This window comes from Geotrypetes seraphini, chromosome 2 (genome assembly GCF_902459505.1).
Source record: "Geotrypetes seraphini chromosome 2, aGeoSer1.1, whole genome shotgun sequence".
NCBI classification, from domain to species: Eukaryota; Metazoa; Chordata; class Amphibia; order Gymnophiona; family Dermophiidae; genus Geotrypetes; species Geotrypetes seraphini.
Window position 1 is genome coordinate 404,035,810 of NC_047085.1, and position 27,964 is coordinate 404,063,773.

Genomic DNA, 27,964 nt, shown 5'->3' on the forward strand with positions numbered 1-27,964 from the left:
TCTAACTGGGTTTGTTTCCAGAATTTGGTACTTATTGCTATCCGCCTTGAACTTGTAAAGGCTTTGGCAAAATACAAATTTAAAAAAAACAAAAACAAAACATTAAAACTCAATAGAACAGGAGAAGAGCCCAGCTGGTCAGGAATGGCAATAGCCTCATCCAAATGAGATGGACTATTCTGAACTGCTAAAAAGTATTTCATTCATTTGTATGCTACAAAAAACCTGACAGTGGAGCATGCTTCATTTTCCTTTAAACTAACTGCTGTCATCTGGTATCTCAGACTCTCTCTGGTTCAATCAGAAGGGAAAGAATCAACCATATAAAATTAACAATGCAGGAATTTGAAAACTGTCTGTCGGCAGTATGTCAGTTCAAGTGCAAAAACCACCCTGGGTTTTTCAATCTTCCCTCTGCTGTTCAGGCGTTATCTTTAGCCACTTGTGTTGCAACAAAGATGTTAACCATCCAATCTTCTGTGTGAGAGAACATTTCAAAAAAGGAGGAGTTTATGGGAAATACCATATTTTGTTTTTTCCTTGATCCTCCTTCACCAAGGAGAAAACAAAATACAGTATTATCCCTTCCACTGAATTATGAGCTTAGACTGCAGTGTATTATGGGAGAAAAAAATGTTAACTTCATCATTGCATTCTGTCAGTCTATGTGGGTTTAAGTATAGTATGATTCTGGAGCTTTTCTAAATAGGTTATTTAGCTTTCCTGGCCCTTTTCAAGAGAAGTTCCTTGTGCCTAAAGTTCAATACTCCCACAAAATGGGAGTGGGCAGTTGGGCTAGGTTCTGTGGCACAATTAAAACATATTAGAGAAATCATTGTTTCATTCAACAGACTGAAAAAGCTAGGGCTTTTCTCCCTGGAAAAGCGGAGACTTAGAGGAGACATGATAGAAACCTTCAAGATCATGAAGGGCATAGAAAAAATAGACAGGGACAGATTTTTCAAATTAAGGGAATCAATAAGTACAAGGGGGCACTCAGAGAAATTGAAAGGGGAGAGGTTTAGAACAAACGCCAGGAAGTTCTTTTTCACACAGAGGGTGGTGGATACATGGAACGCGCTACCAGAGGATGTGATAAACAGGAGAACGCTACAGGGGTTCAAAGAAGCTTTGGATAGGTACTTGGAAGACAAAGGGATTGAGGGGTACAGATAAGAGCAGAGGTAGATTATAGGGATGGGATTAGAGGTAAGTTACAAAATTAATCAGGGACCACTGTTCAGGCACTAGGCCTGATGGGCCGCTGCGGGAGCGGACCGCTGAGCAAGATGGACCTCTTGTCTGACTCAGCGGGGGCAACTTCTTATGTTCTTATACAATAAACCGTGGAATCTGTTGCAGGCAGATGTGGTCAAGATGGTTAGCACAGCTGGATTAAAAAATAATTTTAACTCATGTAGAAAAATCCCATTACATAAGAACATTAGAATATCCTTGCTGGGTCAGAGCAATGGTCCATGTAGCCTAGTATCCTGCTTCTAACAGTGGCCACAAGTACCTGGCAGAAACCCAAATAGTAGCAACATTCCATGTTACCAATCCAAAGGGCAAGCAGTTGCTTCCCTATGCCTGTCTCAATAGCAGACTATTGACGTCTCCTTCAGGAACTTGTCCAAACCTTTTTTAAACCCAGATATACTAACTGTTGTTACCACATCCTCTGGCAACAAGTTCCAGAGCCATGAATACTTGGGATATTTTTAAGTACTTGTAAGCTGGGCTGACCAGCGTCAAGAGACAAGATGCTGAGTGTGATGGACCTTTGATGTGACCTGGTATGGCACATTTTGGAAGTTCTCTACACATCACCTAAAGTGTTAGGCACTGGGAACTGCCATTATAGAACACTAGAGTAAGTCTGCAGTTACATGCCTAACTTTAGATGCGAAAACTTACACTAGCTCAGTAACTGGTGCATATGCTTCTACCTATCTGGGGGTCAGGTGACTTGCCCATGCCCCTCCCATGACTCCTTGCAGTTGTGTACTGTGAATTTTGCATGCCTGTCTGGAGAATACTGACAAAGGACAGTTATATAACTGCCAATTAGCTGCAGTGTAGAAAGGGCAGGGGTGAGGGGGCAGTCTGCCCTGGACACCATGTTGGTGGGGGGTCACCAGCACCCCTCCCCCTCTTCTCATTCCTCCCCTCCATGTGCCCCTTTCCCCCATACCGCTAGTTGAAGTTGTTGTTCGTGGCAGTCAACAATGTGCTCTTCGCGACCCCATCAGGTCTCCCGCTGACATCACTTCTGGGTGCTGCGCATAGAAAGTGATGTCAGAGGGAGAGCCTATTGGATTGCAAGGAGCATGCTGTTGACTACAGTGAGCAACAACCTCAACTAGAGCTACGCTTGGTAGGCAGGATTGGGGGGAGGCATGGATGCAGGGGAGGGGCCGGGCACCTCTCACCCTTGCTAGTCACTGCCAATTAGCATCAATTAACTTTGATTATAGCCAATTATAGGTTAATGCCAATTAGCAGCTCATTTAACAATTACAGTACATTACATGTAACCAGCCCAGAATTAGGAGGAGGGGGGGGGGGGGTGTTATGTTTTTCTTGCCTCTACTTCCTGCTATAGTAGGAAGACCCTCTTAATAACTTTCACTCCTCAACTTGGATCTTTTTCACATTCACTCCCTATCATGGGTGTAGCTTTAAGGTTCAAGAAAATAGGATACTCGTGCATTTTATCCATAGTAAACACGTTCCTATTTGTATGGCTAAACAAATGAGTTGCAATTCTGAATGGGGATATTTATATGAAACACTCCAATAATTAAAGCCGCACAGCCAGTGCTCTCTTAAAAGAACACTTTGTAAAAAAAAAAAACCAAACAAACGCGCTATTGCTCCCTTTCTTCTAATTGATGTTATCTTTCCTGCAATGCATCCAGGCCCGTCCCAGCCCACAAAGAATGAGCTAGAAAAGCTTCATTAACTGCGACCCGGGGTTCGGCCAGTCCGGCTTCCCGCAACAGGTGCACACAATTAGGGCCCTGAGCCAACTCGGGGGGGGGGCTCCTCAAGCGCCCGCCCGCCGCTCAGGCCCTGCGTCCTTCGAGCGCGCCCGCCCTTCCCGGACACATTTCCTCCATGCAGGCCGGATCCGAGCAGCTCGGCTCTCCATGCGAGCAGCTGGCGCCCCTCCTTCACGGTGCCGAGGCCGCGAACAGGCTGGGGATAAGCGTCGCGGCTGTGCTGCCCGCCGGAGGCAGCGGCGAGAGGATGGGAGGAGGAACCCCAAAGCAGTTTTGTAATATCCTGGAAAGACCGCTCATCAGTCACACCGTGCAAGCCTTTGAGAGGTAAGGACGAGCCCCCCTAGCGCTTCCTCTCGCCCTCCTCCCGGATCAGGCTGCCTCTCTTTTCTCCCTCCTGGGTTGCATGCACAACCCTCCACTGTACACAAGCTGCTTACGCCACGGCCAGAAGGAGGAGCTGCAGCGCAGCAGCGCAAGAGTTTTGCGTGATCCGTTCTTTATGCTTTGGCGACTCGAGTTTTAAACAACGTCCTCCTGTCTTGGTCTAAGTTGGAGAAATGTTCCCACTTGCTTCTCTTGAGAGAAATTTCCTGAGGAACATGGCCTTTTTAAGGTGCACTTTTACCAAGCTGCTTAACATGGCCGTTATTACAAAAAAACAAAAAAAAAACAACAACACCAAACCAAACCAAACAACAACCAGACAAAGATGGCCTTAGCAGGTGGGAAAAACACACACATGGATGCACTAAGGTCACTTTTTGCTGCCCCTGAGTTGCCATATGGCTCCAGAATAGGGTTACCAGATTTCTTCATGAAACAAACAAGGACATGTGGCCCTTCCTCAGTCCGCCTCCAACCACACCCCCACGTGATGTCATCATGTCTCATTCACGCCTCCTCGGAGGTCTTCCAAAACACAAACTGGGTTTTGAAATTCACCTGGACAGTCCTCTAAAAAAGAGGACATGTCTGGGTTTTCCTGGACATCTGGTAACACAACTACAGAAAAAGCAGGACAATTTGAGGCATCCTGGTTTTACTTACATTAAAAGCAATGGAAGTAAATACTGGACATGTCAATCTGTCCTTTTGTGGGGCCATATGGTAACCCTGCACCAAGTAACATTACCAACCTGTTTCTGAAAAACATTTAGGTGATCATTTTACAAATGCTATTCACTTTAAACATCTCAATCCTGGCACTTATACGTTTTGGCAACAAAAATGTATAAGTCAGTGCTTCACAAAATGGCAGAACAAAATGTTTAAACCATTGAGAATGTACAGTATAGGACCAGTGTATCATTGGCAGTGCTGTGTCAGCTAGGGAAATCCAGACCCATGGTTACGCCCCCCCAGGCCTTCCCAGCCCTACCTCAGACGGCATCTGTGCATGCGTGAACGCGACACAATTATGTTGCGTCCGCACATGCCCCGTCCCAACGCGATTTTGATGGGAAGCTTTTCAAAACCTGGACAAAGTGCCTGGTTTTGAAAAGCTGTCCGGACTCCCGAACAAGTTCTCAAAAAGGAGGACATGTCTTGGAAAATCCGGACATCTGGTAACCGGCATCTATACCCAGCATCTATCCACGTCATCTATCCCCAATTCCAGATAGCACACTGCCTTACAGAATTAGGGGGGGTTTATGTTTTTCTCTCTACTTCCTGCTATAGTGACCCTCTTAATAACTTTCACTCCTCAACTTGGATCATTTTCACATTCACTCTGTATCATGATAAATGTCTGGATTTAGACCAGGGCTGCCCAAGTCCAGTTCTCGATATCTACCGGCAGGCCAGGTTTTCAGGATGTGCACGAGAGAGATTTGCATACCAAGAAGGCAGTGCAAACAAATCTTTCTCATGCATATTCATTGTGGATATCCTGAAAACCTGGCCTGCCGGTAGATCTCGAGGACTGGACTTGGGCAGCCCTGATTTAGACCATCCTTAAATTATGAATAAGTGCAGCTGCACATGTCCATGTGACTGCGTTGATGCTGATTGCGAGAAAGCTGAGAGTCTGTGAGCCCGATTGCCATTTCTGTTCACCTAGGTCAGTCATCTGAAACTCTTCTGTCTTTACACCTGCTAGCGCCTCCACTTTTCAGTGGATTGGATTGAATTTATTTTCTTGATATACCACTTGTACCAAAGTACAGTGTTAAGCGGTTTACAAAACTACAAACTTAAAATACAATACATCACAGTATGGGGTTCATAATCAAAACTTAAACATGTCTAAAAACCCGCCCAAGTTGGCACTTGGTCGATCCCTAAAGACAGGGTGTCCAAGTGATGATAATCAAACTGATTTTCTGGACATGTCGTGGGACTTTTTAGGCCTCTGAATCCTTCTGTGCGCCTAGAGCTAAAATGGGCGTATGAATAAGGAGTGGTTAGGGCAGTATCTGGGCGGAATGGGTGCTCACCTAGACTTAGTTGTCCTGCAGAGATAATCAAAGGTTTTACTAGACATCCTGGATGAAACTTATATGTTGTGAGTTAGACCAGTGTTCTTCAACCGCCGGTCCGCAGGGCCAGCATGTGCATCGGGCCCCAGACAGTGCTATTCAGCCGCTGGTCCATGGTGCGAGTGATGCAGCGTTGTCTTCAGGCTGACTCCCTCTTCCTCAGTGCTGCTGTGGGCAGAGACTCCTACATGCATCCTGCGCATGAACCGGAAGCCTTCTCTCTGCCGTTGCAACGTCAGAGAAAAGGCTTCCAGATGAGGTGTGGGACGCGCGAGGAGCCGCTGCCCACGGCTTTGTGCACTGCAGCACTGAGGAAGAGGGAGTCGGCCCAAAGATAACACCGGGGGGCAGGCCAGAAGGCAAGGCACAACATGGAGGGAGGGAGACAAAAATGGTAGGGGGAATGATTTTATTTTTGAATTTAGTGATTGATTTACATTTGCTGTCTGTTCAGAAAGAAACACATTTGTTTCTTTTCCTCTGGGGTTGTACTGTGTGCAGAGTCTTGCACCTTAGGGTTTGTTTGTATATAGGTATCAAAATGTTGAAGAACACTGAGTTAGACGATGTAAAAACAGGTATAAGTGCCAAAAAGGTATCCAAAGTGACCAGATAACCACTGCAGGGACAAAGCAAAGACGCCCACACACTCCCCCAGTGTTCACTGACCCTCTCGCACCCCCACAAAGATCAGAAAAAAAAGTACATACCTGTCTCCAGAACATCAGCACCTGGCTTAAGAAAGCCTAGTAGAGCTGCACACCAGTGTCTTAAATAGCCTGGGGGGGAGGGGCTAATGAACCATAGAGAGGAGGACCTAGGCCCATAAGCCACTCTATCCACTACATTTATTGTTGAACATGTACGCCTACCAAACCTCCACCCCCCAAAAAAAAACAAACCAAAAAACACCAAAACCAACAATTCTACTGCCATATAGGTGCCACCTGCAGCCTTAAGGGCTATTGGGGTTGTAAACAGGTAGGTATAGTGGGTTTTAGGGGGGACTCGTCATAACCTATAAGGGGGTTCTGGTGAGATGTATATGTGGCACCCTTTTTGTGAAGTTCACAGCAGTGCCCTGTAAGGTGCCTCACTGCTCTGTTGCCATGTCTGGGTGGCCAGTCCATTACAAGATTGGCCCCTCTCACACCCAAAAGGTCTTGTTCTGGGCATTTAGGACTTGGATGAAATTTTGGTTTGAAAATGTGGTATAAAGATAGACGTACTGGCAGTCTGAACGAACAGTAGCCTGGATGTCCAGCTAGATGATTTTTGAAAAAAAAAAATTTAGAACTATTTTTCAAGACTGGGCATTTTCTCGCTGCCAACTTTGGACATCTAGCGCCATATGACCAAATCGGACTTAGATGTATCAGTTAGTCACACAGCTGAAGTTTTGTGGCTGAACTGTGTTCCGGGGTGAATCCGACAGCCTCTCCTTACTGACTGAATTCATGTAAAGGAACACCTTGGACTCTAGTTTTTTCAGGCTCTTTATCGCTCCTTAGCTACCTTTCTACTTTGGTTACTTCTGTCTTGTGACTGACAGAGGAGGTCATCAATTTACTTGGAAGCAGGGATTCACCCTCCTTTGAGCTACAGAGGGTACACATCTGATGCTTTTTCTATGAATACATCTTATGAAATAGTATCACCATGGAAAACAACAAATAGGGTTGTTTTTTTCCAGTTTTCATGCCAGGTAATATGCTTAATGTAAGCATTTTTTCCACAGGGTAACATGGATAAGGGATATTGTTGTGGTGGTGACAGAAGATAACCTGGACTTGATGAAGTCTATCATTCAGCAGTATGGTCACAGCCGAGTCACTCTGGTGGAAGGTGGAGCGACGCGCCACAGATCAATTTTCAATGGACTGAGAGCATTTGCAGAAAATAAGCCACTCGGCTTTCAGCTCTCAAAACCTGAGGTTGTGATTATTCACGATGCTGTCAGACCGTTTGTTGATGAAGATATTCTTTTCAAAGTGACTACTTCTGCAAAGGAATGTGGGGTATGTACTATAACATAAGTAATTTAAAAAGGATGTATAAATCAGAATTGAGATGTCCTGGTAGGTGTTTCAAGTTGCTCTAGGATTTTAGAACAGAATCTGCCAATGTACAGCCTGTTCTAAAATACATGAAGAAAAGACATTTATGTACTGGTTATGTTTCAGGAGAAGAACTATAAATGTCTAAAATCTGAACAGGGCCAAAGTGGACACATAAACATTTATGTGCTGGAACATAAATATTTATGTCAGCTATTGTAGAAGCATAAATGCTTGTTTTTCTTGAAGCTGTCACAGAGCCGGGTATCCTTTGCCAGTTTTGGGTTCGAAAGGGACATCAGCTACTCGAGTGCTGCTGAATAAGAAATTTTCTCTGAAACCTAGACATCTCGAGTAGTACCCTAGTCCTTCCCTTGCCAAATGCATGTTAAAGAATTTTAGACTTATAGATTCAAACTTTATGCAATCAGGTTTTAGACATTTATAAAAATAGTAAATGACAGCAGATAAAGACCTGCTCCTCCATTGTTCTCCCATCCTGACGCCGACCAGCTGACTCTGCCCCTTAAGTCCCATCATCATTTTGCACACAACTGCTCCTCTATTGTTCTCTTACCCCTGATGAACTCCAGCATGGTTATCCTCCATATATGCTCCCCATGATGAACCTTGGTGCCACTATCCTATGTGTACACAACCCCTTGCTGCCACCACCCTCTTCCATGCACACTACATCGAGCTTGCCCCCAACATCGAGCTTGCCATTAGTACTGGAAACCTATTGCCGCCGTCAGTGCTGTATTCTGATCTGGTTCAAGGCCTGCCTACTCACACCTCCTCTGAGAATCTTGGAGGGGGCGGGAGCTGGCAAGCTTTGAGCATACGCAGATGCTCAAAGCCCTGCACTAGATCAGAATAAAGCATTGACGGCAGCAGCAGGTTTCTAATACTAATGGTAAGTGCGGTGTTGGAGAGAGGGGCGTGCATGGTGGAAGGTGGCGGCGGGGGTTAGTGTGCGGTATCGAGGTTCATCACGGGAGGGTTGGGGGGAGGAGGCATATACATGGAGGATAGTGGCTCCGATGTTCACGGGGGTATTGTGGTGGTGGTGGGGGGCTGTATGGAAGATAGACAGCGTTTCTTCGGTACCAATGGTAAGCGTGATGCTGACTGGGAGAGGGGAATACTAATTTCTAATTCCATGCCTGTGTAAAAATGCCAGATTGGTTTATAATGAAAAGAAGCTTGCGTGTGAGTAGAAAGACTAAGAGGAAGTGGGGTAGTATCCATTATACGTTAAAAAAGTTTTTAAAAGAAGTCCAAACTTAGAGGTTCTGTGCTATGAAATACTGAATGACTATCAAAACAACTCAATTTTCCTATTGTTTCCCAGGAAACTGCTATGATGTACAGCAAGATTTTTGGTTGATTTTTTCCCCCAATATGTTTAAGTTTTATTAATTGTTTACTCTTGTTGATCATCCCTAAATGTAAATCAGTGTTTGTAATTATACAGGGTGGGCCATGGAAAAGTAGCCCGCCTCTAATACCGGTGCCAGAAAGATGATGTTCTCCCTGAAACAGAGAATATGTGGGAGGCTATGTGCGAAGCAGATCGATTAAGAAAACACAATTTTATGACCATCTAACACCAGACAAAAAAAATGTACTGCTTTTTCCAACAAAATGGGGCAACAAGCCACACCTCAAGCGACTCACTGGCACGGGTTCATGAACTGTTTAAAGAGGAGCAAACTTGTCCACATGTGATTTTTAACTGTGGGGAAATTTAAAGAAGAAAATGTATGCCAACAATCCACATACCCTGGATGAACTCTCCCACTGTGAGACCAACATATCTCTGCTCCAAACAGCAGCGGTAGCAGCACTATGAACAGGCTACTTTGCATCCTTCCCTGCTGAAGCCTTCCCTGTTCAGAGTGCTGCTGCCTCCGCTGTTTGGAGTGGAGGTATGTTGGTCTCATGGTGGGAGGGTTGGCGGGGTTCTGCTGCATGGGGGATGGGAAGGAGGGATAGAAAGATGCTGCGCAAGGGGATGGTTCTTTGTAGGGGTTGGGAGGGAGGGTTAGAAAGATGCTGCGCAAGGGGATGGGTGAGAGGGGAGGAAAGATGCTGCACATGGTGTGGGGGGTGAAAGTGCTGCTGCCAGCGAATTGGGCAGCACTATTGTCAGGAATGGAGTCAGGGAGTTTCGGGGACATTCAGGAGGGGCTTTGGGGATCGATCTAACTAGGACTTATTTTTGTGGTAGGGCTTATATTAGGAGCATCTTTAAAAATCATGCTAGGGCTTATTTTCGGGGTAGGTCTTATTTTCAGGGAAACATGATAATATATGTTATAGACTCTAGAACATATACTACGCCTGTATCCCAAAGAGAGTTCATAATCTAAGTGTAACTGCAGATTAAATTATATTTGGATAGGGTATCCACTTTGCATAATCATAGTTCCAAAACATAAAGAGTAGACTTGCTGTATTATCTGTGTTGTGTCATGGTTATTTTGGTCATCCCTCTGTGTAAAATACTTTGATCTGATTACAAAGAATACAATTGTAAATCTCTTCTTTATTTTTACTGACTTTAATATTGTGCAGCAACAGTTTGGAGATCCAAAAATTAGGATAATGTCTGAGTTGAAAAGTGATTATTTCCTTCTCCAATGTATGAAGGGATTTTCAGATATTAAAGCTGGCAGACTTGTTGCATTAAATCACTCTTTAAATATAAATAATACATTAGTCCTATTCACGTTCAGCATACCAGATTCATAACATAATCTAATGAAGTTTTAATGTCTCAAAAATGGCAGTCGATCAAGTAGTATTTTGCACTCCCTAACTGCACGTCAGACAAGTAAATTGCTTTATTATCTTGCCAATGAGTTTGTTATTTGCCTGTAGGATTCAAAAAGTGCAAGCTATCCAAAACTAATAAAGTGAACCTTAATTCAGCAATTATGATGATGATGTTAAATTATGGCATTTATGCTTTTGATGCAGTGTACTTTCGGGCTGATTTACTTATTGGTTTTGGCTCTGGAAACTAAAATAGTGTCAATGTTATAAAACTAAATATTTGGTACATATGTGACAAAAACTAGAAAATATTTTTATGGCCTAAAAATTATGGCCTTCTTTCACTAACCCGCGGTAGAGGTTTCTCTTACGGCCTGGGGCGCTAAATGCTCCAATGCTCATAAGAATTCTATGAGTGTCGGAGCAGCATCAGAGCATTTAGCTCTCCAGGCCGTAATAGAAACCTCTACCGTGGCTTAGTAAAAGGAGGGGGTATATTTGGAGTTGCAGAAGGAGGAGGGGCTTTGTAGGTATTTCATTGATAATTTTCAATGTGTGCATCTTTATTCCTAACAGACACTGAAATACATGCATGCCTTTTATTTGCCTCCAAGTGGCTGGTGCATGTCTGTGCCAAAGTGCTGCTGTAGTAGAACTGTTCTGACTAGTTACTATGGGAGGGATTTTGACACTTTTTTAAAAAACAAATGTCTTTGGGTCCCTTTTACAAAGCACTGAAGCCTATAAGAATTGAAGAGGCTTTGGTGCATTTGCTGCAGGAGAAGTACTATCGCCGCTTTGTAAAAGGGATCCTTCTTTGAAAATAATCGGAACCAGAAGACAGGATATGTTTTCGGTCACAGCACCTCTTCTATGGAACTCCATTCCTCAATTTATTAGAAATGATAAAGACCTTGTCTCTTTTAAAAAATCCCTAAAAACTTATCTCTTCAAAGATGCTTTTAATCTATGATTTTCTTAACCAAAATTTCCTTTTAACTTGCTATTTTAAAGTCCTATTTCCCTTATGTTATTTTCCTTTATATGTTCCTTAACTCTTGAAAAGAAATTGTAACTTCTCCCTTTTTTCCTTCCGTATTCGTGTATTGTCTTTTTTTAGTTTGTTATTTATTTATTATTGTATTACTTGTTATATTTTAAATTTGTATTGTACATTGCTTAGGAAATTAAATAGGCGATTTATCAAGAATTAATAAAACTTGAAACTTATGTTTGTGTAAAAAGAAAAAAAACTTTATGGCCCAATATTTAAACTCCATAGTTGGTGGTGCTTTAAAATGCTTACGGCCACTTTACACTAGATAATAGACATTGGTATCTAGGTATTGCCTGGCTCTGGGTCTAAGTTTAAAAACTGCAGTTGACCCCAGCATTATCCATAAGTTTAAAATGAATCGGAATACTAGGACAGCCCAAGTACTTGGCAAGAACCCAAAAGAATAAACGGATTTTATGCTGCTTATCCCAGGAATAAGCAGTGGATTTTTCCAAGCCCATATTAATATCGACATTTATCCAAACCTTTTTGAAAACCTGCTAAGCTACTGCTTTTACTGATTTGTTTTAAATTTACTACTTATTAGCTTCATTATGTGCCCCTTTGTCCTTGTATTTTTGGAAAAGGTAAACAAGTGATTCATGTCTACCTGTTCCATTCCCCCCCAGCCTCTTTTGCCTTTCCATATAGGGAAGTCATCCCGTCACCTCACTCTGCCTTTTTTAAAATTCCGCTATATCTTTTTTGCGATGCAATGATTGCACACAGTATTTAAGGAGTGATCACACCATGGAGTGAATATGAAGGCAATCTAATATTCTCAGTTTTGTGTTTTGACACTGAGCAGTGTCAATGATGTCATCTAATTCCTCTTCCTGGTTGGTGACTCTTTATGTGGAACCTTGCATCGTGTAGTTATAGTTTGGGTTCCTTTTTCCTGCACGCATCACTTTGCACTTGGCTAACATTAAGGGGGTAAATTCTTTATATGGCACCTAAAAAATCAGCAATGACAACAAACCCATTCAGTACTATTTTGTAAACAGTGCTTAAAACTAGACATGGTTTATAGAATAGTGCTTAGACGTGGGACCCGCACCTAACTTTAGGCATGGTCTTGTGCATCAACCAAAATATGGTACAAATCCTCATGCTTAAATTAGGTGCATATTCCTCTTTATTCTATAATTACTCCAAGGAACACCCCCCTGACCAACTCATGACCCTTCCATTTCCATGCTCCCTTTTTGACTCTTGTGTAAATTTTAATTAAAACTAATTATCTCCAATAAGTGCTTGTTAAGATCCCAATTATTGGCTCTAATTGGCAAGTTATTCAATTAAATTGCGCCTGCAAGCTGAGAGCACAGTTTGTAGAATTCGGGGGGGGGGGGGGGGAGGTAAATATCATCTGCCATTTGATTGCCCAGACTCCCAGTCTGTTAAAGCCCTCTTCCAGATTTTCACACTCTTCTTGCGATTTAACAACTTCCATTAACTTGTGTTGTCAGCAAATTTGATGGCCTGACTCGTTTTTCTTATTTCCAGATCATTTATAAATATGTTAAAAAGCCGTGGTCCCAGCACAGACTCCTGAGGAGCCCCACTATTTACCCTTCTCCATTGAGAATATTGAATATTTAACTCTATTCTCTGTTTTCTATCTTTTAGCCAGTTCTTAATCCACAATAGGCAGTGGTGTGCGGTCAGGGGATTCAGAGAATAAGCTCTGTTTTGCCTTTTTTGCTTGTAGTGATTAGGAGAATCCCCACTTCTACAGCCCTGCTTTTTATTTTTTGTTGTTTACTTTTTGCTTGATGCAATTTGATTTGATGAGCGGGCAGCCTACTTAACCAGTCAAACTACATCAAGCAAAAAGTAACCCCCCCTCTCTCAAAAGAAAAAGCAGAGCTCTAGGACTGGAGATTTACCTAACCCCCCTGAAGGTGCTGACAATACAGCTTCTGCCTCAACCAATCAGATTCAGAGCACTGCCCTTATCCCATGGATTCTAATTTCCTTTGGAGTCATTCATAAGATACTTTGTCAAATATCTTCTGGAAATCCAAAAGAATCATATAAGCTAGAAATAAACCGAGACCCCACTGCTTGCTTTAATTGCACCAGGAGCTTACCCAATCTGTTGCCTTATCTATAATATTTGTATCTCTGATAAAATAATAATTTCTCTGTGCGTTCATGAATTAAAGAATTTAGTGCTGCCTCTGTCGCAATCAAAGCCTCCCTGGTGGCCAGCGAGGGAATAGCAATATATGCCCATTTGGATATATGTAAATCATGTTCCAGCCATATAATTTCCTGAGCCAAGCATTGCCTGCTAGCAACTACATAAGCAATACAATCTCCCTGGAGAACTGTTTTAGCAGTGTTCGAAAATAAGACTGGATCATCTTGATGTTGTTTATTAAAGTGCTTAAAATCAGACCATTCACTAATCATATAAATAGCTTGGGAACTTTCACCTACTCGGGCCACCAAGAGAATGACCTATGTTAATATCTACCCAAACCAAAGAGTGATCAGAGATGGACATGGGGCCTATATCCGCTGCATCGACCATCGCGAATGTCAAACTGGACAAGAGAATATAATCAATTCTTGATAACGTACCATGCACTCTAGATCTTTGAGTATAATCACACTCTTGAGGGCGTAAAAGACACCAGGGTCTGCCAAATCAAGTGCTGAGCAAAGATAGGGGACTCCTCTCAAGCCAGCATTAAGGAGGGGAGGACCTTTACAGGAACAGATCAGTCAAGACGAGGATCTAAAATTTGGTTGAGATTTTTCATGAGGATCAAGAGCACATCAACTTGTTCTGTAGCATGTTGTACCAACTGTTTAGAAAATCATAGTCATAGTTTGGAGCATAGGCATTAAGATGAAATGTATAGTTGCCTATCGTGACCTGTAACAGAACATAGCAACCGTCGGTACCTTGAAATATTAATTGGATCGTGTATGGTAAACATTTATGAAAGAGGATAGCTACACCCACAAGTCTATGATTAGAAGAGCAGGCAAAAACCTGACCCACCCAGTCTTTATCTAATTTCTGGTACTCTAGATCAGAAAGTTTGGTCTCTTGGAGACAAGCTAAATCCCTTATCGATGTAGACTTGAAAATCTTAGCTAAGATCCTTTCAACTTGCCTACTCCGATTGGTCATGGATTACTGACCCCTCAGAACCCCCACCTGCTCAGGACCAATGTTCACAGGGTTTTGCTTGCTATGTTTCATGTTAGTAAAAATCAAATTCCTTCCTTGATTGTCAGTTTGGATGCAGCCCGATTTACTCTGTTGGATTATATTGGAATGGAGGGCTGATATCTACAGGCAATGAAGACCTTATATTCATCTCCCCTAGCAAGAATTTTGGTGAATGGTTTTTATACGAGAAGCCCTTTCATATTTACTGTGGCACTTGTCAAGGATGCCCTATATCTCCTTTAATATTTTTATTATATTTAGAACCTTTTATACGTACGGTTTTAAAGGATCTGGATATTGCAGGTATCATAATGTCTAACCATACTGTTAAGGTGCTTGCCCTTGATCGATTTTCACTATAGTGAACTCTCGAGCTTCGCTGTCTACCCTTCTCCAAGCACTTGATGAGTTTCATTTTTACTCTGGTTTTCTGTTAAATTGTCAATTGCTCTTGCTATACCAGCTAAATTGCAGGATACCTGGGCGGGCGTTTTTCCATTGACTTGGGCAGACGGATAGCTTAAGTATATTCCTTAAATATTGAACCCCTTTTGCAGGAAATGACACAGATATTACAACTATGGCAGTCTTTTCCATTAAATATTTCATTTGAAGCTATAGAGCGCAGTTAACAGTGGCTTTTAGTATGAATATTCCTTTAAAATTGTGAAATATGTTAATCTTGTAATTACCAATGATTGTTTTAGCTTTGAAGTTGATATACAATACACTTAAAGTAAATAGTTGTTCAATAAAGATAATTCAGTTAACTAAAGGAGTCATTATGTGATGACTCTTTCTACTACACACTGTTTTTTGTTTTTTTTTAGTTTTAGAACAGAGGTCTGAAAAGATATGCATGTTGCTACCTGTTGAATTCATGGATTCACAGTATTAGCTCCTTTGTTTTGTTTTAGAACTGTCTGTAATTATTGACTTTTGCCTTTGCAGAGTACTTGATTATTATATAATAACACAATATATGTTTTGAATAAAATACATATTACATAGTGTGTGTATATATATATATATATATAAGAAATGTTAATTATGCTATTTGGATGCTACCATGGGTGAAAGGAAAATTAATCACAGTAATTTGGAGTTAATGGAACTGGTCTTGTGAAGCATATATGTATTTAGGCAGAATCCCAAGCCTAGAGGGATATCTAAAAGCATTCAAATAATTTTTCACAACTGGCAGATAGTTACAAAATGTATGCTACAGTGTTAACATATACTAATGCTGTTAACGTGCTTTATTAGTATCTGGGTGCCATTGTATAAAATGGAATCTTTAGTAAATTAACACATTAATGGCATTAGCATGCATTAACAAATCTATTCTTTTTGGAATTAGCATTTATTATTGCATGCTTAAAGAAAGGAAAACTGTTTTCCTAGACTCATTTTCCACCTTCCTCTCGTCTTTCCCTCCCATGTTTTCCCAATTGAAGTGTAGTTTTATCCTTTCTTCTGTTCTGAATTTGAGTGTAAACTGCTTAGATTCTCATCTGAAAGGCAGCGTGAAATAAACATAGATATAGGAACCTAGGACTGGATAAACCTTGTCAGGCGCATCTGGATCAGGTTGACACCCCCATCTGGATGCTGTTTGTTTTTCTAACCTGAAATATGTACATTCTATTGATGATGGTGATGAGAGGGGAGAAACAGTAAACTTACAGCATTTCTGATGGGCGGCTGCAGTGATGATTTGCAGGAGCGAAGATAGAAGAGCACTGGGATGTGACAAAGAAGACGAGTGCATGATTTTCCTTTTCTATTTTCATAGAAAAAAGGCACAACCAGCGGGCTGTTTATGGAAAGTGTGGATTTGGTGTTTATGGGACAGGGTATTTTTATTTTTTTTTACACCTTGGATGGTGCAGCATGTTGCAATTGCTGTACTGAGTAACATAGGATGTGGAAAATACAGAGGAAGAGAGCCCATGGAAACTGGGAGGGGGTGCCTTTGAGAACCGTCTCTTCCATTATTATGATAGACCATGAGAACTGCTCTGACTGAGACATGTGCATTCTGCTTCTTTCAAAGTGACTTTATTGAAAATAATAATAATAATAATTTTATTTCTTGTATACTGCCCTGCCATTAGTTCTAGGCGGTTCACAACAGTAGATAAATACAATCGTATACACATTTCTTTGGGCAGAATTATACATCATGGTTAAAATACAACTCAAACATACAAGTATTAATATCTCAATTAAAATACAACCTAATTGTAAAGAAAAATTTACAACACGGCATGATAAAATTATTAAAAAACTTGAAGATCAACATTCTTGATTATCAAACAGATGAGTTTTTTAAATAATTTCCTAAATATAAGATAAGAATAAACCTGAACAATCAGCAGGCTTATTCAGGAATCCTCTTTCCCCGCCTGATATTCTAAAGTCCTATCAAAGAATGTTTTATAGCGACAACCCCTAGGAGTGGGGAAAATAAAAATGCCCGAATTCCTGGTATGCTTTTTTTGAATTAAACAATTGCATAGAAAGTATTTTTCAAGGAGGGATATTCAGGGTTTTAGAAATATTCCATAATTTAACTATTCAAATCCTTGTTATGTCCTTTTCCAACCTCTGAAGGGCAGTTCATTTAGTAAAATGATACAACAGTGAAAATAGTACTTGTCCATGCTGGGGCCATAGTATGACATTTCCTACACTGAGTTCAAAATGATGCCACTTTTTTTTTTTTTTTCCTAAATGAGTGTGCCCTCCTCCAATAGATCCTGGTGGAAGAAAGGACCCTGGCAAGGTTAAAAGGTGGTCTGGAAAAATATGAAATAATTCTGGGCATCATCAGGAATTTTTTTAGGAGCCATTGAGAAAAATTTAAAACCCTGTTACCCTCCTTTTCTCTGTCACTTCCTACCATCTGGATCCTCTCTCCTCCTGTCTCTGTCAGTCATATGGCTTCTTTCTTCCCTGTCTCTATGTACCTGTATCTCCTTTCCCTCTTTACTTGCCCTTCATTTGCTACTCTCCACCCTTCCTCTTGTTTGCTCTATTTTTTACTATTTTCCTCCATCCTGTTTCATTATTTCCACTTCTGTCAATGGGTAGGACAAGGCCAGCAGCACAGGAATACTGTGCTTCCAAGCTTTGTTTTACTTTTTCCTCTGCATTCATCCTACTTAGAAATAAAATGCAAGCTGGTGGCAGAAGCATAAATAGGGTCCAAAATTGTGCAATTAACCTAATAATACTGCAGCTTTTGTGAGGAAGTGAAGTAGATAGGGATAGGCTGTCATGTGAAACGAATGTCATTTGCCACTAATAGTATGCATTATGCCCAAATTCTGTATATAGTGCCATTAAGTTGTGTGCATAAATTGGTGCACACAGCCGATTAGTGTATACTAGAGAATGACACAGGGAAAAAATTTGTCCCCATCCCCGTGACTACCGTCCCTGCCCCTGCCCCGTTCCGCGACCACTGTCCTCTCCCCGTCCCCACAGCCTCAGTACTGCAATATTTAGCTTATTCCTTCCTTATAAATCAAAGTTCTGGCTGCTGAACTAGAGAAAGAGATGTTCAGCTGGCAGGGCTTTGTTTATAAATTTTTATAAACACAACTAATATACTACTGTATCCTAAAGCAAAAAAAATAAAATAAATAAATAGAAAATTTTTTTCTACCTTTTGTTGTCTGGTTTCTGCTTCCCTCATCTTCTCATTCAGTTCTTTCTATCAACTGTCTGTCTTCTCTTTGTGTCTTCCATTTGCTCTGTTACTGTGCCTCTCCTTTCACCCCCCCCTCCCCCAATTGGTCTGGCAGCCATCATCTTCCCTCCACTCCCCCATAGTCTGGCATCTCTGTCTTCTTCCCTTCCAGCATCTTCTCCAAACTCTCTCTTCCCCATTCCCTTCAGCGTCTTCTCCCCACTCTGGGCTCCTTTTACTAAGCTGTGCTAGCGGTTTTAGCGTGTGCTGCAATGCCGTGCACGCTAGACGCTAATGCCAGCATTGAGCTGGCATTAGTTCTTGGCGTGTAGCTCGGGGTTAGCCTGCACGGCAATGCAGCACGCGCTAAAAACGCTAGCATACCTTAATAAAAGGAGCCCTCTGTCTTCCCCATGTCCCTTCAGCGTCTGTTCCTCTCCACCCCTCTTCAGCGTCTGTTCCTTTCCTCCACCACCCTTCCCTCTTGCCACCTCACCATCCTTCGGCACCCCTCACACGGCCCCCTCCCTCCTTCCTATCTACCTACCCTCTATGGAAGTTTTTTGCCAATGATGCGGTGGTGGTGGTTTGAGCTTGAGCTCTGCTGATAAAACCTGAGGCTTTTCTTCCATTAGAGTAGGCTCTCAGCTTTACCTAAGTGGAGTTTTTGTAGCATTATATTTAGAAAGTTGTGTGGATAACTCCTAATTAGTGCCAATTAGCATCAATTATGAGGTGTTAATTGCCAATTATCAATGTTGATTAAGTTGTTAAACAATTTAAGTTGCGTATGCCAACTAGAGTTGCACAATATAGAATCTGGGTCATCCAGCCATATTCTATAAACAGTGCCTACATTAGGCTCCCGCAGCCGCCTAGCGAATAATTGCAGTCATTTAGCGATGCCTAAGTTCAGGATCCATGCCTAATTTTTATTTTTTAATTGGCTTAATCAATGCGGTAATTGACCATGCTAGTTTTCAGCCAATCAAATAAAATCTATATTAATTAAGCAATTTAGGAGTTCGATGCTGAACTCTTAGGATGTCTGACACCTTAGTGGAGGCGCCCTCCCATGCCTAAGAACGCCTAACAACACTTATGTTAAAAAAATTGGTATGGTTATGGTTGAAGAATAGGCATGGTTGACTTAAGCATCATTAGGGGTCTGACATAGGTATCATCAAATTAGGCGAGTGAAAAGCTGGCTTTATGAAATGGTACCTATGTCTAGGAAGCCTAGCAACACCTGTCTGCTTAGGTGCTGCTAGGTGTGATTCTATAAATGGCACTGTTTTTTTGATTGACAACCACGCTGAGTGGTGGTTATAATGTAGGCGCTGTTCCATGCCATTTATTGAACCTGGCCCATAGTGCACACTACTAATGATATTCATTTCAAAATGAAAAACAATCTAGAGAAAACACCCAACAACATTTTCTGGCTGCCCATTCCTAGTAGTGACAATTCTGCCAATCGCAGATACTTTACCACCTCTTCACTGATTCTGAAGTCAGGTGGGGAAGTGCTGGCATAGGACCACCCTCCATTTGGGTTGTAGGTTTCAGTGTCCAAGTTTGGTGGGTCTGAAAAATTTCTCATCCTATCTAAAGAGATTTTTGGTTAAATATAATTTAATTTCTGGGATTTATAATCCTCCTTTGAAGTTAAACTAAATAAAAATGGAGTACATTTTAAAACATACAATAAAAACAAATGTCCCAGCCAAGCCCACCCATTTTCCCCTTAATCACCTGTTCATTATGCTCCCTAAATTTCAAGCCCTAACATATGACATGACCTATTAGATCAGTTTATTCTTATTCCAGCATCATAAGAACATAAGAACTGCCATCTCCGGATCAGACCCATGGTCCATCGAGTCCAGCGATCCGCGCACGCGGAGGCCCAGTCAGGTATACACCTGATGTAGTTTTAGTCACCCATATCCCTCTATGCCTCTCGTAAGGAGATGTGCATCTAATTTGCCTTTGAATCCTAGCACAGTGGATTCCTTAATAACATCAGTTCATTATAAAGTTGAGAAAAGTCAAGTCTAAGCTTCGCTGGCACTGTGTTTTACAACTGAGAGGTAGCCATGGAAAAGACTCTAGGCAGGAGGTTAACAAGCTTAACAAGCTGGGATTGCAGTGGATGCTATTGAAATGGTTCACAGAGTTCTTAACCAAAAGAACATATGAAGTGAGAAAAGGTAATAGCAAGTTCCCAGCCTGGGAAACCTTCTGCGGAGTACCACAAGGCTCACTACTTTCCCTTTCCTTGTTTGTTTAATATATACTTAAGAGCCTTATGAGAGAAATTCTCTATACCAAGTCTTGAGACTACCCGTACCACTCATAAGAACATAAACAATACCTCCGCTGGGTCAAACCTGAGTCCATCATGCTCATGCGGCGGCCCAACAGGTCCAGGATCTGTGCAGTAATCCTCTATCTATACCCCTCTATCCCCTTTTCCAGCAGGAAATTGTCCAATCCCTTCTTAAACCCCAGTACCGTACTCTGTCCTATTACGTCCTCTGGAAGCGCATTCCAGGTGTCCACCACACGTTGGGTAAAGAAAAACTTCTTAGCATTCGTTTTGATTCTGTCCCCTTTCAACTTTTCTGAATGCCCTCTTGTTCTTTTATTTTTCGAAAGTTTGAAGAATCTGTCCCTTCATGATCTTGTAAGTCTCTATCATATCCCCTCTAAGTCTCCCTTCTCAAGGGAAAAGAGACCCAGCTTCTCCAATCTCTCAGTGTATGAAAGGTTTCCATACCTTTTATCAGACGTGTCGCTCTCTTCTGAACCCTCTCGAGTAACGCCATATCCTCCTTAAGGTACGGCGACCAATATTGGACGCAGTACTCCAGATGCGGGTGCACCATCGCCCGATACAACGGCAGGATAACTTCTTTTGTTCTGGTTGTAATACCCTTCTTGATTATACCTAGCATTCTATTCGCTCTCTTAGCGGCTGCTGCGCACTGTGCCGTCGGCTTCATTGTCATGTCCACCATTACCCCCAAGTCCCTTTCTTGGGTACTCTCATTCAATAATATCCCTCCCATCGTATAGCTGTACCTCAAGTTTCTGCTTCCTACATGTAATACTTTACATTTCTCAACGTTGAACTTCATCTGCCATCTCGTCGGCCATTCGCCTAGCTTGTTCAAGTCCCTTTGCAATTCTTCGCAGTCCTGTTTAGTCCGAGCTCCACTAAATAGTTTGGTGTCGTCCGCAAATTTTATTATCTCACACTTCGTCCCTGTTTCTAGATCATGGAGCTGAGAAGCTGTGTTCTGTTGGAGTTCTCCAAAAGCGAGTTAAACTTCAGTTGTTGTGCCTTCCTGATATTGTTTTTCTTCATTATTTTTATTTATTTTTATAGTTCTTTCTTTTTCATGTAAAATTTTTCATTTTTTCCACCTTTAATTTTTTGGGGCCTTCAGGCCACTTGAAGCGTCTTCACAGGCTGGGAGCATTGACCCTTTTTTGGGGTTTAAATTTATTCAACCTACATGGACCACTGAGTCCTTTGATCTCATGTCAGCACTCTTTCTCTCCATGTCAAAGCCTTCTAGTGGCTTTAGGCAGTGCACCTGGTGCAACAGGACCAGTCACTCTAAGCTCTCCCAGGTAGGCTAGTAGAGGGATCAACTGTCCATTTATTTTCTTGGTAGTAACATTTGTTTACCTGTGCTTAATACTGATCGAACTCGCAATACCAGATCAATCATGCATGTTTCTATACTGTGTTCATTTCTGAACCCATGTTGGAAAGGTAATAGTAAATTCCATTTTGAAATATAATATTTTAGTTAGGTTGCGACTACAAACTCTATCAACTTCTTCATGAGTGGTATGCTTGCTACTGGTTTGTAGTTTGCAGCCTGGGATAGGTCTAGGTCTGCTCCTTTAGGCCATTATTTTGCCCCACAAATCTAGATTTATATTTGAGTATATACAGTACATCTTTTCGATGGATCCTCAAAAATATTTTTCATAAGGCATTCTGTACAAATTGTAATAATGTTTTATCTAGTTTTAAGGATGTTGTGCAATACAAAACCACTGTGTCATCAACAAGTTGGAAAACACTGTCATCCTGTTTAAATTAGATATGGTCTTAATTCCTATTAAATAGAGGGAGAGATATTGTGATCTCTTAATTCCTATTGACCTATTGACATGAATACTACGCAGAAATCATTTAAAATAAACAGCATAATACATAGCATTTTTCAATGTGCATTTTTATTTTTACTTCCTAGGCATCTGGAGCCATCCGACCTCTTGTCTCTACTGTTATTGCTTCCACTCCAGATGGTTGTCTAGACCATTCACTAGAACGTGCCAGACACCGAGCAAGTGAAATGCCACAAGCTTTTGCTTTTGACATAATATATCAAGCATATCTCCAGGTAAGAATTTGGGCTTTTAAAAAGAGAAGGTTATGTAGAGTGTGCTCTTTCTGTCTCTGGCCTTTGAGCATACCGACTACTCGATATGTGGGGCGGGCTTGCAACTATTTCTCCTTCCTGCCTGGCTTTAGCTCTGGCTGTTTAGTGCTCCAATAGCTCCATGTCTAGTAGCTTCCCATCCTCAGGTCTCCTGATATGTGCAGGAATCCTTTGGGTCCGTTCTCTCCAGGTCCGCTTATAACTCAACATGCATATTCTACAGTGAAATGGAACTTGCCTTGGTTCTCTGGTCTCCCTTTGACATTTGGTACGCAGGGAGGCATCGCTTGGGCTGTCCACCTCGCTTTGGCCATCTCCTTCTGAGGCCTTCATCTACAGATACCGCAAGGTAGTCATTCTACTTCCGGAGGCAAGCCTGCTCATTGAAGCTGCACAGCAGCTGTTCGCAGATTTAAAAGTACAGTGCCGGGAGGAGATAAGTGGGGGAGTTGGTGAGAGATCATGTCGTAGGACTCCGCTGGTGCCTAGGGCGGAGCCCTTGGATCCCCCCTAAAAAACAGCATTCCACTGCCTATGGGTGCCGGCATTGAATTTCCAGGTTCACTGGAGACTGTGGGAGATTGCTGGCTAAATATCAAGGGGAATATGTTTTTGCATCCTCATAACCTACTGTGCATCTTTTTTTGCTTAAATGTGTGCATTTTCTCATCTCATGTAATTGAATAAACTATCATGATGATTTATTTTTTATACGTTTGACCACTTTTTAGATGATGTTTATTATGTTGATATATATGAAATCCATTTTTGTATCATTGTTTATATTTTATGTTTATATTTACTATGTTTATTTTATTGAGAGTATATATCCCCGACACAGGCTCCCTTTGCCAAAACTCAGACCCATATCGGGTCACTGATATGATGCCTTGTTCAACTCTCTAATAAACTTGGATTTACCATTGGTTGAGTTTCCTCTGGTATCTAATCTAATCTAATCCAATCCAATCCAATCTTCCGTTTACGTGTTGCTCATACCTATTCAGGCTCTAGGAGACTTACATAGAGAGGTTAGAAGGGGTTCATAGGAAGCTTAAGGAGGGAGGCCTTGAAAAAAAAATGAGGGGGGAGAAGAGGGGAGCGAAAAAAGACTCAGTTGTCAGAAGGGGTGTCATCTATGTATCTGTTGCAAGCCCTTCGTCATGCCCCACCTTTTGTTGGTTCCTTGGTGTCTCTGTGGTGGCATTAGCTGGTGTTCCCTCTTTACTCCAGAATCTGTTGACATGAAATGAAGCTGAGAAGGGGAACATTTAATAACAATATCAGTATATATTTTTTCATGGAAAGGGTGGAATGCCCTCCTGGAGAAGGTGGTGGGGTCAAGAATGGTGATGGAGTTCAAAAAGGCAGATACATAAAACAGAAAATTTCTATTTTCACTCAAAGTTTATTTTCACACTATAATAAAATATTAGTAATCTGCACTGAGCAGCAATTACCACCCTAAAAAAAGAGAGTATTCTGTACAGAGTGACAGTTACAGTCCTAACACCCTTACTGAAAAGACTAGATGTCTCATGCTGCCTTCATAAGTTACTATGTGCTATGTATCTAATGCATATACTTTTCACTCTGATTTCACAGCAATTCGTGGAATTTTTCTCAGAGGTTAAGTGACTTAGAAAAGAAATGACTGATAATTGCCTAATATCTGAAAGGATGTTGCTTTTTAAACAAAATAAGCAGAAAAGCAACTATAAATCGCTGTACAAGCAGTAATAGCTCCTGGCAGTGGTTCTTCATGTTTAACTTGGAGTCTGCAGTCTGACCACTGTGGGAACCAATTTTTCTGTTTAGAGAGCAAATTAAAAGTGGGAACTACTAATTGCAAATGATACATGTATATATTAAGTTGACAAAAGGGCATTTAAAAAGGCAAAAATAATATCATATTATTTATCATGCGTTGCTAAGTACAGTGGAACCTTGGTTTACGAGCATAATTCATTCCAGAAGCATGCTTGTGAACCAAATTGCTCAAATATCAAAGCGAGTTAGTGATGGCAATTATTCTCATTCTTAGAGCAACCCATGTGGTGTGCTCAGGCACCTAACAAAATTTGTTGCCGGAAGTAGTGTCTTATTCCTAATATGGACCATCACCTTCTGATCAGAAGTCTGTATGACCTGATTCAGCAGAGATTTACAAACTGAAGATTTCTTGAGCCTCAAATTTCACTCAGGCTTATCTTTAGTGAGTGGGAAAGGGCCTAAGGGGCACCATTTCAGCTTTACATATTAGAATGCTAAAGATTCAGCTTATATGTTTGAAATTTGATAGTGGTAGAGTCTGACGTAGCAAGGGTAGGAGGTGCCTGGGGCAGTAGCACTCCCCACTTCTTCCATACCACCCTCTGCCCCCTGCTCCTTCCCACACCACACTCATACCCTCCCTTCCTCTTACTGCTTTAAATCTTCACCAGTGTGAGCAGCTTCTCTGGCCTGCTGCTCATACCATGTTGGCTTTCCCTCTGACATCACTTCTTGGCCCCCATGACCAGGAAGTGATTTCAAAGGGGAGCCAAGCCAGCGTGAGTAACAGGTTGGAGAAGTTACTCATGCTTAATGTGACCATAAATCCCGTTTTGAATGGGAAGAATGGGAAGAAATTTGGGGTGGGGCTAGGGCGGGATTGGGGGGCGGGACTGAATATTAATAGATGTCCCATTTTGATGAAAAAAATAAATGGTCACGTTACTCATACTGTCCCGTTTTTGAGAGCTCAAAATCGGAGAGTACACCCTGAGGCAGCATTATGTGAAATGCTGGCCACCGTTGGTTATCCGACTGTGCTAGAGACAAAAGATAAGTTTTGTTTTTTTTGAGTCAAGTTACATATACAAGTGTGCCCACCTAGTGACATATTTATTGATTTTTGCACAACACAGAGCGATTTGGCTCTCTGGGAGGTTTTTATGCTGATGAGGTTCTCTGTCTGAACACCTTAAATCACAGCTTTGGTGGAGGGAGAGCTTTGCTGAGGCTTTTCCTCCTGGTAGAGCCATGCCTGACTTGTGTTTATACCTTCCACACTACTGTGTGAATGTGTGTATTATTATCATTATTAGTGGAAGTTCACTTTTTCTGAGTTATTGATAAAGATTTAAAGAGGTACAGGGGAGAAGGAAGGGTATGAGCATGGCATGGGGGCGGATAGGTGCTAACACCTCCACCAAGACAGTGCCCGGGATAGTGCACTCCCCCCTACTAAGCCACTAGGTAGGGTTACCACATTTTTTATGGAAAAAAGAGGACACATAGTCTCGCTCTGTTCTTCCCCATCCCCTCCCCCATATATCCCCTCTTCTTCCTGGAACTCGAGGCCTTGTCTGTAAGGCCTCTGAGCATGCACAGATGTGACACGACAGCACATGCATGCATGCGTCATCATTGCATCACATCCACGCATGCTCGGAGGCTCCCTAGAGACTGCCCCGAGCTCTGGCAGAGCCAGGACTGACTAAAAACCCAGGCAAAGTGCCATGTTTTCAAAATCCATCCAGATACATGGAAAGTCCTCTAAAAAGAGGAGATGTCTAGGTAAATCCGGACATCTGGTAACCCTATACAGTGGAAATATCGCCTGTATAAGGTTTCTGTTTTCATTAATTACGTTGAGGGAACCCAGTCTTTCTTTAAAGTGTTCTGTAAATTCTTAGTCCTGAAATATTTAGGAATTCAGTTAATGTTATTGTACCCTGTCTTCTGTCTTGATTTGATCCAGACCTGTATGCATTCATAGTGTGTATTTTAAGTTCTGTGCCAGTTTGCCCCTAATCTCCTATGGTCATATTTTTGCCTTAGTTATGAAGTACTATTGATATTGCTTCCCTCAGAAGTAGAATCTTGATATTAAAAAAACTCTGTGGAGTGTCGATGTTCCAAATGGACTTTATTTGAAAGTATCAACGTTCCAAAGGTACACTAAAATCATCCACGTAAAATAATTCTATCCACATAAAAATAAATCATCCACATAAGAGCCTTAAAGGACCTAGTCCGCTAGGGATACAGGACCCAACACGGTCCGCGTTTCGACAAAAAGTCTTCTTCAGGGGTCCCTGGGGGTCCTATAAAGGTGAGTACGTGGGAAACAATTGTGTGGTGAACCGGAAGTGAGACACGTACTCACCTTTATAGGACCCCCAGGGACCCCTGAAGAAGACTTTTTGTTGAAACGTGGGCCGTGTTGGGTCCTGTATCCCTAGCGGACTAGGTCCTTTAAGGCTCTTATGTGGATGTTTTACTTTTATGTGGATGGAATTATTTTATGTGGATGATTTTAGTGTACCTTTGGAACTTTGATACTTTCAAATAAAGTCCATTTGGGTACATCGTCAATCCACAGAGTTTTTTTGGTTTTCTCTGGATTTTCTTCTTTGTGGATATTTTGGGGTCAATTCCTTTTGTTTTTTGAATCTTAATATTAATCATATCTCCACTCACATTTTCACTCCATTTCTCGGTTTAACTCTTTCCGTCTTGAGAGCAGTTTTTTTGATTACTAGCAGATTTCATTTCGATGCAAGGCAACCAAACAGTACTTCTGGATTTTATAAGCAAGCTGTCACAAGATATTCAGTGATGCTTAACTGAATATCCCCCTCTGACCACAATGAAACTATGTGATTAGATTCGGAGCAATCATTGAGTAAAGTTAGGGAGGACCCGGTAGTTCCATTATGCAGGCAACAGTGATATTCAGTTCCTGTGCCCACATAGCTAACCAAGCAGATAGGACTGCGCAAAAGGTAGTCCTATCTTTGCCCTCTAGGCTCTGCAGATACCAGCACTGAACACTGGCTAGCACCCATATAACTTCTAGATCAACAGTTGACCCAGATTAAAATGCTGGTGGCTGGACATGGCCTCAGTACTGAATACTGATGTTAGGTTCAGCTCACAGCACTCTAGCTATAAAATCCCCAGTCACTTTGGGCTGAATATTGGGGGATGAAAGGGTAATTATGTAAATTAGGCTACTACATTTATAAACATTACATGAGTAAATGTTTAGAATAATTGCATATATGTGTATATATATGCACACGTATGCACGCACTCTTTCAGAGGACTCAAACATAGGGATGGTCTATTTCTTGCTTGCTGCTCTCTAGTCACCAAAAGAGGGACAAAGCAGCATCTAAAGTTAGCCGGAGAGTAGTAATCATCACACTGTAAGGGGAGTGCAGACACACAAAACT

General features: G+C 41.7%; 1 protein-coding gene across 1 annotated transcript in view; it reads left to right on the forward strand.

Moving 5' to 3' along the window:
- The first annotated feature begins 2,972 nt into the window (after positions 1-2,972).
- CRPPA (CDP-L-ribitol pyrophosphorylase A) overlaps positions 2,973-27,964 on the forward strand; it is a 150,974-nt gene continuing 125,982 nt past the window's right edge. Inside the window, exons 1-3 of the mRNA XM_033930977.1 lie at positions 2,973-3,332; positions 7,227-7,506; positions 22,551-22,700. Of these exons, the coding sequence (XP_033786868.1) occupies positions 3,121-3,332; positions 7,227-7,506; positions 22,551-22,700 (642 nt within the window). The 5' untranslated portion in view covers positions 2,973-3,120. The remainder of the gene's footprint in view (positions 3,333-7,226; positions 7,507-22,550; positions 22,701-27,964) is intronic.